General features: G+C 60.3%; 1 protein-coding gene across 2 annotated transcripts; it reads right to left on the bottom strand.

Moving 5' to 3' along the window:
- Positions 1 to 208: 208 nt before the first annotated feature.
- PITX1 (paired like homeodomain 1) lies at positions 209 to 12,194 on the bottom strand. 2 transcript variants are annotated; one of them, XM_060636095.2, is made up of 4 exons: positions 11,978 to 12,194; positions 6,367 to 6,600; positions 3,788 to 4,020; positions 209 to 1,757 (listed from the first exon to the last, which is right to left on the bottom strand). In XM_060636095.2, the coding sequence occupies exons 2-4, from the start codon at positions 6,530 to 6,532 to the stop codon at positions 1,215 to 1,217; spliced, it is 942 nt and encodes a 313-aa protein (XP_060492078.1). In that variant the 5' UTR covers positions 6,533 to 6,600; positions 11,978 to 12,194; the 3' UTR covers positions 209 to 1,214. The 2 variants fall into 2 exon arrangements, with proteins under 2 accessions (XP_060492078.1, XP_060492077.1); XM_060636094.2 differs by lacking the exon at positions 11,978 to 12,194 and adding an exon at positions 7,118 to 7,272.
- Positions 12,195 to 13,483: the final 1,289 nt, after the last annotated feature.

The raw sequence follows: 13,483 nt of genomic DNA, 5'->3' as shown, positions 1-13,483 counted from the left end.
GCGGACTCGGAGCCGGAGCGCCGAATGGCGCCCTCTCGGGAGTCGGGCAGAGCAGGTCGGGAATTGCGGTGGGAAGAGAGGGCACCTCCCTCTCCACTGAAGGGCGGCTGCCTCGGCTCCTCTCTTTAACCCTCAGGACCCGCGGTGGCGGCGTTCCCTTTCTAACCCGCCTCCCTACCCAGTGGAATGAAGCAGTCGGGGCTCGGCAGTGGTTAGCACGCTTGTACTATGGTTTTAATAGACGTACATGGACAAGTCGATATAGACAGATTTATAATTCTATACAGTCAGTCCGACATACACAGGGACGCTGTAAACAGGGGCGCGGGCCGGAGAGCGGGTGTGCAAAGTGGGCGCGGCGCGGGGACCCTGGCCGCGCCCCGAGCTCTCCCGGCTCGACTCTTGCACGGCGGGCGGTGAGGAGGGGGCTCTTCGCCGGGCCAAGGGGGCCACCTCCTAGCCCGGGAGCGGAGCGGAGGACCTGGGCCTGCGGCGAAGCTCGGAGGCCGGGTGCTCGGAGACGAGCCCACCCCGTTCTCCTGCCACGTCCGCACCGCCAGCTGCGTCTCCTTAGCCTTAAAAGAGGACTCCGGGGCTCTGGGCGGCCAACGGCTCTTCCGGGCGCGCCGCGGCCGCGTGCGGCTCCACAGCGAGTCCCCGATCCCAGGCTGGGCACCGTCATCCCCGACCCAACGGCCGCTCCAACTCGGATCCGAATCGAGCTAAGGTACGCTCGGCCGGGGCCAGCTTGGAGGGGGCACCTCGGTTCGTACGGGGCCGGGGCCAGCCTGCCCGGGCTCCGCACGTCCAGTCCGCAGGCGCGGCCACTCATTCCGGGTCCAGCGCGGCGGGAACGCGGGCTACGAGGGCGTCCTCTTCGGACCGCCCGCCTCCCGCGCCGCGTCCCCTCCGCGCAACGGCCCGCCGGGGCCCGAGGGAGTCAACACACACCACCCGCGCCATCCCGAGGGAAATTGCAACTCATCCGTTTTTTTTTCGCAGCACTTTTTCTCCGACGTCTTTTTGTTTTGTTTCGTCTCGTTTGGGAGGGCAGAGTGGGGTCCGGAAAAGCAAACACACAACCAGCCCGGAGGTGGGGAGGTGGGGAGGAGGGGGCTGCGCGGGCGCGGGGGCCGCGGCGTGGCGAGGTCCTCCGCGCCGCCCCCGCCCCGGCGCCGTGCCGGCCGCGGGCCCGCGGGGCCTGGCGGGGGCGGTCAGCTGTTGTACTGGCACGCATTGAGGCCCGAGGCCGGGCCCTGCAGCCCGCCGTAGCCGAACGACGAGTGCTGCTTGGACTTGAGCCGCAGGCTGGCCAGGCTCGAGTTGCACGTGTCCCGGTAGACGCTGTAGGGCGAGGCGGGCGTGCCGTACGGGCAGGCGCCCGGTGACATGGCCGAGTTAAGCGAGGAGCCGGTGAGGTTGTTGATGTTGTTGAGGCCCGAGTTGGGCATGCCGGGCACGGCGCCCGGGCCCATGCTCGACGGCATGGTCATGGAGGAGATGGAGCTGGGCGCCGAGAACATGGACTGCGACGACAGCGGGCTCATGGAGTTGAAGAAAGTGAAGCTCTTGGTGGAGAGCGGCGCTGGCGCCAGGCTCTTGGCGGCCCAGTTGTTGTAGGAGTAGCCGGCGGCGTACACGTCCTCGTAGGGCTGCACCAGGCCGCTGAACTGCGGCACGTAGCCGCCCTTACACAGGTCCAGCTGCTGGTTACGCTCGCGCTTCCGCCACTTGGCTCGCCGATTCTTGAACCAGACCTGGGGGAGGGGGCAAGAGAAGGGTCAGGGCTGCCGAGCGCGGGAAGTCCCCTCCACCTCCACTCCCTCCACCGCCCCCCCCCACCCAGCCCTCCGCCGGGTTCCTTCTCTCCGAATTTCGTCTCTTTTCTCCGATATTTCCGCCCCTGCAGCCTCTCCTTAATGGTTCCTTTCCTGTCCCCAGAAAACATTCCTCTTTCCCCTTTTCTGATCTAGATCCTCTCCCCCCGAGTTAAATCTATTTTCTCTTCCTAATCCGGAGCGATCCTCTTTTGTTTTAGCAAATATTCGTTTGCTTTCTTCCTCTCTCAACCGGTCCATCTCCGGCCTTCTCCTCCAAACGGGTCCCGGTCTGTCTCCTAAATATTCCATTCTTTTTCTTCTCCCTCGAATACAAAAGGTATTTCTCTTCCCTGAAATATAAGATCTCCCGACTCCCTTCATTCTTCATTCTATTTTTCACTCCTCAGATAATCTGTTTCCATCTTTATCGGGAATGTTTGATATGCCCATTTCTCCTCCAAACGTTTATTTTCATTTGGTCCACCCTGCTATCTGAACTATTCCCCCCCCCCAGTCCATTTTCTCCGTTATCCCTCATTTTTGATCCTTTTGATTCTTCCTCAAATATTTAAGTTTCTTCCCCGTCTTTCCAAATATCTGACCATTACTGTTTCTTAAATAGTCAATTCTTTATTTTCCTCACATGTTTGATCCTTTTGCCCTCCCTTAAATGTTTCTCTCCTGCCGCCTAAATATATGCCAAATATGTTTCTCTGCAAATATTTAATTTCTGTTCACTTCTCACTAGTTTCTCTCTAATATCCCCTCCACTTTCTCCCACAATTTAGTAAGAACCTCTTCTTTCCCAACTCATGGTACTTGCCCATCCTCACCTATCCTCCCACTGTATGACCTCTACCCTCCTCAGCCCTCCTCCAACCCTGGGCTGAGTTTCCTGAGCTAGGCTGTGGGTCCCCTGCATCTCAGCCTTTTCCAATCCCCCACACTGACATTGCCTGATTCCACCCCCACACCACTCCTGCCACCATAAACCCAGGCAGGATTAGTGAGTTCAGGATTACTGAGTGCTGTCTTCACTCGAGTCCCACCGGGCTGGCTAGCCTGATGGGAGGGGTGAGAGCTTGGGTTATAGGAGGGAGTCAGTAGGCCAGGTAGCACTCTGGGCTGGCTTGGGACTTGCTCACAATATCTGATTAAATATTTGCACACCCACAGAAGAAATGATTCTCTTGCTGCTCTGGCAAGAGAACATCGAATCTCTTGCTTTTACTGGGAACCAAAGGGTGAGGAGAGGGAGTGTGCAGACATCATGTGGTCATGGGTCAGAGATCTTACATCTCCAAAGGGACCCAGCCTGAGGGTCACTCTGGCACCAGAGCTGCTCCTCCTTCACCTGACCCCAGCCCTACAGGAAAGGGCATGAGGGAAAGGGTCGAGCTCGGCACTGGCTGAATGACTGGAGAGGAGTCAGGTGGGGACTATACTGAGATTCAGGAGAAGCAGGCTGTGGTTGGGATCACCGCCCCAGGAAGTGTTGAGACCCCCAAGCATAGGTACCCTTCAGGCCTCTCCCAGGTTGCCAGGCAAGATCTGCCTTTCCCTTTCGTTTTCAGGGGAAGGTGCCAGCAGCTCCGGAGGTCCTCATCGGCGGGGAACCCTCTGCGCAGTGTAGGGTAGTAACATCCCAGAGGGCCCTGGGCCCTGGGCCCTGCAGGGCAGGGGAATGTCCCTTGGGGCCACGGATCTTGGGGTGAGGCTGCAGGAGAGCCCGAGGGTCAGGTAGGACTCGAGGCGGGCAGCAGCCAGGGTCACTAATCACCAACGGGCTTAGCAGCAGCGGGGGCCTAAAGTGGAATCCTCTCCGGTGGAGGGAGGGAGCAGGTCTGAGTGGTGCCAAAGAGACAAAGTCTGAGCGCGGGTTTAAAGCTTTCGAGGACTTAGGACCGCGGCAGAGGTAGCCAGCAGCCCTTCTCGAAGGTCCCCTCAGACGCGCACCCTGCGCTCACCCTCACGCGAGGCTCGGTGAGGTTGGTCCACACAGCGATCTCCTCCCGCATGCTCATGTCGGGGTAGCGGTTCCTCTGGAACGTGGCCTCCAGCTCTTGCAACTGCTGGCTTGTGAAGTGCGTGCGCTGCCGCCGCTGCTTCTTTTTCTTGGCCGGGTCTTCCGCACCACCGCAGCCTGCGCCTCCTGCACCGCTGTCCTCCGGCCCCTTGACTTCCCCGCTGCGCTCCTTCTCTGAATCGGGCAGGACAGGCCCCGGTCACCTTGGGCTTCTGCCCTTTTGCACCCCGTCCCGGCTCCACCGAAGCGCCTGCCATCAGCGCTGGCGGCCCTCCCTCCTGCCAGGGGCCCTAGGATTGTCCCTATTGGAAAGAGCCCTCTGGGCGCCTGATCGTCGGTAGTCACCTTTGGTCAGCCGTGCCCCAGAGAAGAGCCCGGGAATGAGAGGCACAGGCCTAGGTTCCTGCCGGGCTGGGCCTGCTCTTGTGGCTGGGCTCAGGCTTAAGCCTTACTGCTTATGTCACCCGCAAATATATGACAATTTGAGGGCTCTTGGGCGTCTAAATCTGGGGGTCTCTGCTTTCCTGAACTAGGATCACATCTTTCTAGCCCAAAGGTAGTGTGTCCATGGAGCACGAACCAGGCTGTGGCCTGCAGCCCCTGCACTTTCTTCTCCCCAGGGCTGTGTGGGAGCCACACTGGGCAGGCACAACACAGCTGTGTTCTCGGCCTTAGCTCCAGGCCTCAAGTCCCAAGGCCCAGAAAATCCCTCAGGCAGCAGCCCAGACCGACAGACTCTGTCTAGGTGACCTGGGGCTCTAGCCTCTCTCTCTTTCAAGCTACACAAAATATATTCAATCATAGACACGTTGAAACAAACGAACAACAAAAAAATGAAAACAAAACACAGAAGCCCAGATAAACTCAATTCTGTGCCTAACACCATAGAAAGGGTCACAAACTCTTAAAAATAGGCAGATAGGGACACAGGGCAAATGCAAATTAAGAAGCCAAATACCTCCATGCAAACACACCCTTAACTAAATACAGTGCTGCATGTGTATAAACTCCAGGCAGACACAGGCATTTATTTCTCTGAGATTAAAAAAAAACCACCACCACCAACTTACTGTACTGTTGTAGATAGATTTTTTAACCCCTTCCCAATAATCCCCTTCTAGAGATAATTTTTAAATCCCAGGAAAATACAACACTATAGTTAGGTAACTGAAATTACCAAAATAACACCACTGCAAATGGATTTTGAAAAAATCCTGTAGAAACGCGCCATTTTGGATTGACTTTTAAAAATCTCCCCAAGAATAATGTTGCATGTAGCTATTTTAAATTCCAGAGAAATATGCCTAGTGTAGTGATTCTTTCTATATTGAAAAATACGGTCAAAATGTTAAATATATCCACAAAGATTTGGTTTTAAAAAGCAATCTATAACTTTATATTTCTCTGGATTTTAAAAGTAAAAACCAACCAAAGGCCACGCTTAAAACTTTTGAAAACAAAAGTACAATCCAGCGTTGATTGTTTTTAAGTCAAGCAAACAGAACCTCTCAGAGAAAGTCACTTAGGGATGCAAAACAGAAATAAATAGAGATTAAAAACGTGTAGAGAAACACTCAGCGGTGGATTAAGAAACGAACACAGCAGAGGCGCCCACGGCCCGGGAAGCAGAGAGCTCTGCGGCAGCGCCGAGTTAGGACGCCGAGCCCGGGAGCCAAAAGGAGACCCTGGAGGCCGGGACCGGCCGAGGATTAGTAGCGCCACTGCCCGCACCGCCCACCCGCCGGCCCAGCTCGCGGCCAGCCCGGGGGGGTAAAAAGCTTGAGCTCGGACAAAAAGGCAGCGCGGAGGGAGACTTGCCCGAGCCGAGTCGGGGCCCTGGCTGGGCGGCCTGGCGGCTGCCGCGTCCCGCGGCCCACGTGGGGCCCGGCTCCCTCGATAAGGGGGTCCTACTCCGAGCCGGGCCGAGCCCCTCGGCCCGCTCGCCCTCGCTGTCCTGTGTCTTCTATTTACTTGAAGTTGTCCCCCCCCCCACCCCCCGCCTCCCAGTGTGTTTTTCTGACTTTTCCCGCCACCCATTCTCTTCGATTTCTCCCTCTCGATCGTCGCCCACTGCCTGTCGGGGTGTCTGTCCCATCTCTGTCTCTCTGGGCACTTTCTGTCGCCCGCCGCCCCATTCCAGTCTCGAGGGACTCCTCTCCTGCGGTCTGAGAGGCCCATGGGCACCCAGTTGCGCAAACCGAATTTTTTCCCCGTTCTGTTTGCTGCGGATCCAGAGGGGCTGTCAGTTCGACCTTCCCTCCCGTTGTAGGTTCGAGCATCTGCCGGTCTCTTGGCGCGTGGGGACCGGGTAGAAGTAAAGCACTGAATTTCGATTTATAAAGCGTGTAAATTTCCGCGTACACCCCCCCCTCCCCCCAGATCGAGAACGGGGAAAGAAATGGTCGTGACGCCCCTGGAGCGTAGAGGGAGACTGACGGCGCGGCGCGGGGGCCAGGCCCTGCTCCCCGCTCCGTGCGCCCGGCTCGGCTCCGTGCGCGCCTCGCGGGGAGCAGCGCTTACCTGGCAGCTCCGTGTCGGACGACTCGCTGGCAGAGTTCTCGAGCGGCTCGCGGGGGTCGGCGGCGCGCGCCAGGTGGAAGGCAGGCCCCATGTCGTGCGGCGGCGGCGGCGGCCGGAGTCCCTCCGGCAGCCGCTCCAGGCTCATGCCCCCCTTGAAGGCGTCCATGGAGGCGGGGACCGCGGCGGGCGCTCCAGGGGCCGGGGCCGGACGCGCCCGGCCGCCCTGGCTGCGACCTGCGGGGACAAGAGCACAGCGCCTAAGCGGCTGCCCCCCAGGGCTGCCCGCGCCCGGAACGACGCCGCGCCCGCCCCATGGACTGCCCGGGGCTGCGGGGCCAGGCGGGCGGCAGCGGCAGCGGTTTCTCGCGACCGGATACCCGGCTTCGCGTTCCGCGCTGCGCTCCCGCCGCTCGGGCCTCAGCCGCCCGCCCGGCCCCGGCTCCGGCTCCCGATCCGGGGCCGGTTTCTAAGGCTCCGGACGGCGCCGGCAGAGGCTGTCTTAAAGCGACAGTGCGCACCGCCAGGTTCCAGCAGTCCCTGCGCCAGGGGTGGTGGGTGGGGTGGGCCTGGGTGGGAGGGGGCTGGGGAGGGAGGGAGCCAGCGAGCGAGGGAGCGCGGGCGGAATCCAGCCCCGAGCCGCCCGCCCTCCCTCGCCCGTGCCCTCCCCCTCCGCAGCCACCTTCCCGCCGCCTCCCCGCCCCCTCCCCCCCGCGGCCTCGCCGCGCCGCTCCCTCCTTCTCCGTTGACGCACCGACTTCTCCCTCGGCCGCACAAAAGAAACGCATCTGGCCTCCAAGTCCCGCGCGGCTCGTGCCCACCTCAAGCCCCAAATGACTTGTTTTGTTCAGAATCGACTCCTGTCTGGGCCGCCTCGAAGTCCCCAGCCCCTGGCGAGAACAGCCCAGGATGAGAGAATGTTCTCGGAGCAGGATCGCACCGAGCGGGCGCCTCCGAGCCAGCGCCAGGGCGGGGGCAGAGCCCGGGGCCCGTTCCGGCAGCTCCCAGAGGCGTCCTCGTCTAGGGGCCACCGGCCCCTCCTTCCTCGGCCTCTTCTCCCGGGACCTGAGCCCGGCTGAGTGACAGCAGCCTGCGTTCTAATGGGCCCCCGGATGCTGCCTGCTAATTAGCTTGGACCCTGTCCTCCAAGGCTGCTTCTCAGGCCTCCCCCTCTGCACCGCAGTCAATTTTCCGGGATTGGGATAGAACTGATGGCTTCTAATCAGACGAAACGTTTCTGTTGGCTCCAGGCCTCTGGCGAGTGCAGCAGGAGACCCCAAGAGCCCCGCCAGGCCCACAGCCTCTCCTGTGGGGCCCTCTCCCCTTGTTTTGCGCCAGTCCGGCCAAATCAGCCAGGCCCAAGCCTTGGCAGCCAGGGGGTTGGCTTCTGCCACCTTCAGGGCAGGTTTGCAGCGATCTGCGGCCTCTGCATTGGCTTCCCAGAGCTGCAGACACCTGGCCTAGGCCAGGTGCCTGCCGTTTGCCAACCCTGGGCCGGCAGTCCCGGAAGCCTTCTGCCTTCAAGTCTCTCCCTGGTACGGTGGTAGCTAAGCTGCAGCGCCACTGGGGCCTCCATGGGTGCAGGCAAAGAAGTTCCCCTCCTACCCTTCAGAATGATCCCCTCCTACTTCAGTGAAGTTTGTTGAAGGATTTTGCTCAGCAATTGTTAGCCGGCTCTGAGACTGCAGTCTTGAGCACATAGACGGCAGATGGGGTGGTAGGGTGCGACCCTGACCTGTTCCTCTGGCCAGAGCTGGACCCCATGCTGCCCTCTGCTCCTCACCTGCGGACCAGCTCCCAGATGGGAGCAGCGCTGGGTAGGACAGCACCTGGGGGAGAAGCACTGCCCTACACTCCAGACCCAGCACCTCACCCCAGGGCCTGTTGCACTCCCCATCTCTCCTGGGAGTCTCTGCTTGGGACTGTGCAGGCTGAGGATCTGGGATGTTCTGCAAGCACTGCCTTCCATCCCTCACCCTGGCTCCTCATCAGGAGATCCACAGCCTCAGGCTGAGTTCTTTGGTGAGGACTGCAGGGATGCGGTGGGTACAGGGTGGAAACAGGCCTGCCTCTCACTCCCTGAGTGTCAGCCCCAGGCCCCCAGCTCTGGGAGCTGGGAGAAAGCACAGCTCCTTGGGATCTGGCACAGCCTCACTGGGTGCCTGTGACTATAGGAGCAGGGGCTGGGGCTGAGGCCAGAGGGAGGATGTATCCCACGGGTTTGAGTTGGGGAGGCTCAGCGACTCTTGCCCTTTCCTCCCAAAGGGGAGTTTCTCGAAGTTGAGCTCCCCAGGATGAAAATAATCTTGGGTGTGTGTAGGTGGGGGAAGGGTGGCAGGAGGGGGACGTGGGAAGTATGGTTGTCCAACATTTGCCCTCAGCCTCAACTTTTACCGTATTTCTTGGCTGAGTCTCCTGCAGCAGCAGGTACCTCTTTTTGCGACCCAGCCTGCCTGGGTACAGACAGGACACTGGAGCAGACACATACACACATGTAGTGCGTACCCACCTAGGTGTGTGCTGTTCACACATATGCACACATGCTCCCTGCACATCGTGCACACACAGCCAGGCTCTGGGTCCCAGAACACTGCTCGGAACCAGATCGGGCTGGTAGGGGACAGGAGGTTTGTTCTCAGCCCGCCAATGTGGGAAGTATAGTGTTCTTCTGGGTGGGGACCTGGAATAAATGTTCTGCCTTTATTGTTCAGAGGTGTTCAGAGGCTGAGGGCCACTGCTTTTCACTATCCACGGAGTGTAAAGAGTCAGGATTTTCATAGATGGGGACTGTTTTGTGACTCTGTAGCTCTAGCTGTTCAGTCTGAGGGGCTTGGATCCCTCACTATTGCATTTAATGTAGTTATTGAGCACCTGCTGTGTGCTCCTCTGGACCCAAGCCTCTGGCAGTGTTTTGGACAGTCACATTAGTCCCTATATTTGGAAATCTTGATGCCTGCTATGTGGATGGAAAGGCCTTCAGACTATTGTGGGTGAAGCCCCAAATCCCCAGAGGCCCTGGGCCCCAGAGAGAGACTGTGACTAGTAGGGACTGCCCGGGGGAGTCTGTTCTGCTGGGCCCAGGGAATGGCTGAATGAGAGGAGCCGATGAGGATGCTGGCCGGATAGGGTGTTGGCTGGAGAAAGGACCTGGGCACTTTCTTCTTCCCCAGCCTCACCCTCTACTGACCACTATCCCCGGCAGGGAAGGGTCTTTCTTCACACTCACAGATACATCACATACACGGGACAGCAGGCAGCTCCCTTGCGGGAGTAAGAGCAGGGGTTCAATGTTCTCCCAGCTTTGCTGTGTGACCTTGAGCAAGGCTCCACCTGCACTGTGCCCAGTTTCCATGTCTGACACAGACTGGGCAATCCCTACTTGCTGCTTCAACTTGCAGCTCACTTGACGATGGGGACGCGAGGAGAGGAGGGAAGGGGCTTACTGGGGCTGGAACCAGGTGTCCTATTCCCTATCCCTTTGGGCCATGCGGAGCTAGCAATGATTCTGTGACTTTCAGGAAATTTGGAGGCTTAGAGTCCTGGCTGGGTTGAGTGGAGGCGTCTGGCCTGTTGTAGGGTTTGAAGTAGTCACCATAGGGACCTTTCCTAAGGCTGGGCTCGCTCAAAACAGATTCTGTGCCCAAGAACGGGTTAGTAGTTTTATTTGGGAAGAGTGGTTGGAGGGTCCTCATGGGGGGCATCCTTCCACGCACTTATATGGGGGTACGCTGCCCTAATCTCTGCACCAGAATCAACGGATTTTAGGAAAAGGGAAGGAATGTGCCGTGGCTTGCCCTCGAGGCCATCCATGACTCTCTGGGACATTCCAACCCTAAGCCTCTTAGGCCGCGGAGAAGTTCAAACTAGAAAACCCAGTTTTGGAAGTGCATCTGGGACCACCTACCTCCTTCTGTCTGTTTTACTCCCCCCCTCCAATAAAAGCTCTTGCTTCTTTGAATATAAGCAATTACTGGGTGAGGGGGGAAAGGGGTGCTCAGGTAGGGGCTGGGAACCATCTCACCGGATTCTTTAGGCTTCCAAGGACCCCAGCCTCAGCCTTCCTGTTATTTGGGGTTCCCCAGCCTGTCCTGGTGGGAGACCTGGGATGTACTCAGGCAGGATGGCCGAGTGGGGTGCTTCAGGGAGCATGCAACTCGGAACTTTGTCAGCAGCTGGCAGGGCTGGCCTCATGGCTCACCCGAGTCCGCTCACTGGTCGTTCTCTGCTTCCTGAGAATAGCTGAGCGGAGGAGAAGAGAAGGCTGGGCAAGTGGCAGAGACTGGTCACACAACTGGGGGAGCCTAGGGTCAGCTTATGCTGTTACCACAGCTTCCCAGGAGTGGCTTTTCCGAGAAAAGCACACTCTGAACCTGGCTGGAAGAGCAACAAATTCTGTCTCTACCTTCTTGAGTCCTGGCAGCCAGGTCTCCATGCCCCTCGTCCACGTCTTTTCCTTTTCCGAGCAGAGCTGAAGAAAGGGGAGGGAGCCAGCAAGCCCCCTCCCGTGTCGCCCCTGCTGCTCTAGAACCGTGTCTTTGGCCAAGTGGACAGCAACCTGGCCTTGCTCTAGCCTCGATCGCTGTCAGAGGCCCCTGGGGTGCCAACGGGACACCCAAGCCTTAGTTTCTCAGTAAAGTGGGCTCAAATATTTTTAGATTCAGGGAATTCCTAAATCGGGAAACCTTGGAACCAGGATTCCAGCCTCGGGTTCCCTTTTCTGCGATTCCGGTCTCGGGGCCATCGCTTTACTACCGCCGAAACCGCTCAGATTTGGGAGGCTGGTCAATTTCAGAATTCCGAGACCCGGTTCTAGAGAAGCGGCTGTGTGCCCGGGAAGCCTGCGTCAACAATCAAACCCCGGAGAAGCCGCGGGAATGTCTTTATTGGATTTTGCGAAGAGCATTTGGGGTTCCTCTCTGGGTAAGGAAAAGCCCGACCCGTGCGGGCGAGGGCAGGCCGCCGTGGGCTGGGGGCGCCTCCGAGCACGGGCGGCGAAACGTCGGGGTCCTCGGCGAAGAGAGCCGGGGCTCCGGCCGATGTCTTTCGCTTTTCTGCGGCATAGCTGCCCGAAGGAACCAACGAACGAACGAATGAAGCGGTATTGTTTAGAAAAAATACCCTCTTGACACGAAGCTGCGGCTGCAGTCCCCGGGCGTGCAGAGGGGCCCGCGCTTTCGCTCGTTCTGGGGCCCCCATTCCGGGGCGCAGCCGGGACAGCGGGCGGCCCTTTCGGCTGCCCAGTGTCCTGGAGTTCCCCAGCGACCTGCGCCGCCACGAAAGGTTGCGAAGGGCGTGGGGAGCTATGCCCTTCGCAGGGCTGGGACTCGCGTCCCCGGGGCTGCTGCCCTCTTGGGGTGCCCGGGGCCGAAGCGTGGGGTGGGCTCACCAGGTAGGCAAGGTAGCGCCTGGCGACGGCAGCTGGGACTGCGCGCTGGGCGCAGGAACGAGCTCCTCGTGCTGCCTCGATGGCGCCTGGCCTTTCCCGGGATGCGCTCAGTTGCGCGCCACCGGCTGGACCTCACAAACGCCTGGAGCAAACAGTGCGGAATCCGCCACCGCCTCCCTGCGCCCCAACACCGCGGAGACCCAGCGCTCCTAGCCCAGTGACTCTTACCCCACGCGGGTTGCGCTGCGTACTCGGCTCGTCGGCTCCGGGCTCGCTCGCCACGGACTCTGACTGAGGTTTCGACTTCGGCTGGGGCCCTGGTTCCAGCTGTGTCTCCGGCTGTGCGCGCAGCTTCGGTCCTCGCTGGTTCGCTACATCGCAGCGCGCAAGGTCGGGGCTGCCTCGGCCCGGCCCGCTCCTCCCGCCACCGCCGCCGCCGCCGCCCGTCGCCCGTCGCCCGCGGGGAAGGCGGGGACACGGGCCGGGGAGGCGGGAAGGGGGGAGGGGAAGCGAGGCGCTCGCCTGGACCAACGGGGAGGGGCGGCGCGCAGTCCTGCCGGCTAGGGGTCCGGGCCTCCCTCGGGTCGCAGGCAGGGGTCCGCGCGGCTCGCCGCCGGGGTCCGAGGCCGGGGAGCGCGCCCCGGGACTGCTAGCGCGGAAGGGGGACCTGGCCGCATGCGGACGAAGCCGCTGAGGGTACCGGCCTGGCCTCTGCGCTCTTGCCCACCTGGCACACGAGGGGTCCAGCCCGACCTCGGCTTAGACGGGCCCTGGTCAGAGTTTCCCCCCGTCCTGCCTGACGCCAGTTTTAAGATTCGACCTTTCCCCTTTCTGCTCAGCCTTCGGGAGGAAGCTGGTCTTGCATTTTGGCAGGGAATGTCCGCAGCGCAGATTTTGGCAGCCAAGGAGGTTTGAGGACAGACCCCAGAGTTTCTGGGGAGGGGCAAACGCTGACCCCTGCCCTGCTTGGAGGATACCCCCCCACCCCCCACCCCTCCCCACTTCTCCTCCTCCGGGGGCTGGGCTGATGAGCAAAGAGTAGACCAACCCTATGGAGCACAGACAGTTCTGCGGCCACTTGTTCAGCCCCTCGCCTGCACACCCTCCAGCGATAGCCCTGTTCGGCCCTTGCACAGGGGAAGACTCCATCCATATGGCCCCGTTCGCCTTTTCAGGGGAGATGGACAGGACTAACGGGAACTGGGTCCCACCCGTGTTGCCCACGGACAGATAACCCCTCACAAAGCCTTGTGGGGAAACCAATTGGCCGACCAGGCTCCTGCCTTTCCCAAGCCCCCGGTCTGAGCCTGCTGCTGCCAGGCCGTGGTGGTAGGGACAGGGGGTCGGGCGGGTCAGTACATCAGGCAACCACCCCGGGGACAGGAGTCACTGAGCCTGTCTGTAGACGGCCAACGGGCTCTGGCGCTGCCGCCTTGGCTCAAGGTGCCGGGAGATGGCAGTGCGGCGGCCCGCATCTATGTTTCATGAGGTGCCGTCATCGGCGGCGCCTCCCTGCCTGGTTCTAGCCGACAGCTGCCGCCGGAGAGGCCACGGCCCCGTGCCCGCTTGCTCTGACGCTCTGCTTGCCCGCAATCTCCAGGGCCACCTGGTCAGGGAAATGCAGAGACAGGAACCCTTCCCAACTCCCAAAGCCTACCCGACCCAAGCTCGCAGATGCCTCACGCTCAGGCCCCGAGAAGTAGCCTCTGTGCCCTGTCTTGCTGTTTGGGGATT

The sequence above is a fragment of the Panthera onca genome, chromosome A1 (assembly GCF_046562875.1).
Source record: "Panthera onca isolate mPanOnc1 chromosome A1, mPanOnc1 haplotype 2, whole genome shotgun sequence".
In the NCBI taxonomy this organism is placed as follows: Eukaryota; Metazoa; Chordata; class Mammalia; order Carnivora; family Felidae; genus Panthera; species Panthera onca.
Note: the sequence above shows the minus strand (reverse complement) of the source record. Positions and strands in the feature narration are given on the sequence as shown.

What these genes read in the sequence shown, in the direction of transcription:
- PITX1 (XM_060636094.2), bottom strand. Translation starts at nt 7,151, where the DNA reads ATGCGTTTCTTTTGTGCGGCCGAGGGAGAAGTCG. An exon ending in TGCGGCCGAGGGAGAAGTCG is followed by an intron (nt 6,601 to 7,117) that starts GTGCGTCAACGG and finishes TTGTCCCCGCAG; the next exon opens with GTCGCAGCCAGGGCGGCCGG. An exon ending in GTCCGACACGGAGCTGCCAG is followed by an intron (nt 4,021 to 6,366) that starts GTAAGCGCTGCT and finishes TGCCCGATTCAG; the next exon opens with AGAAGGAGCGCAGCGGGGAA.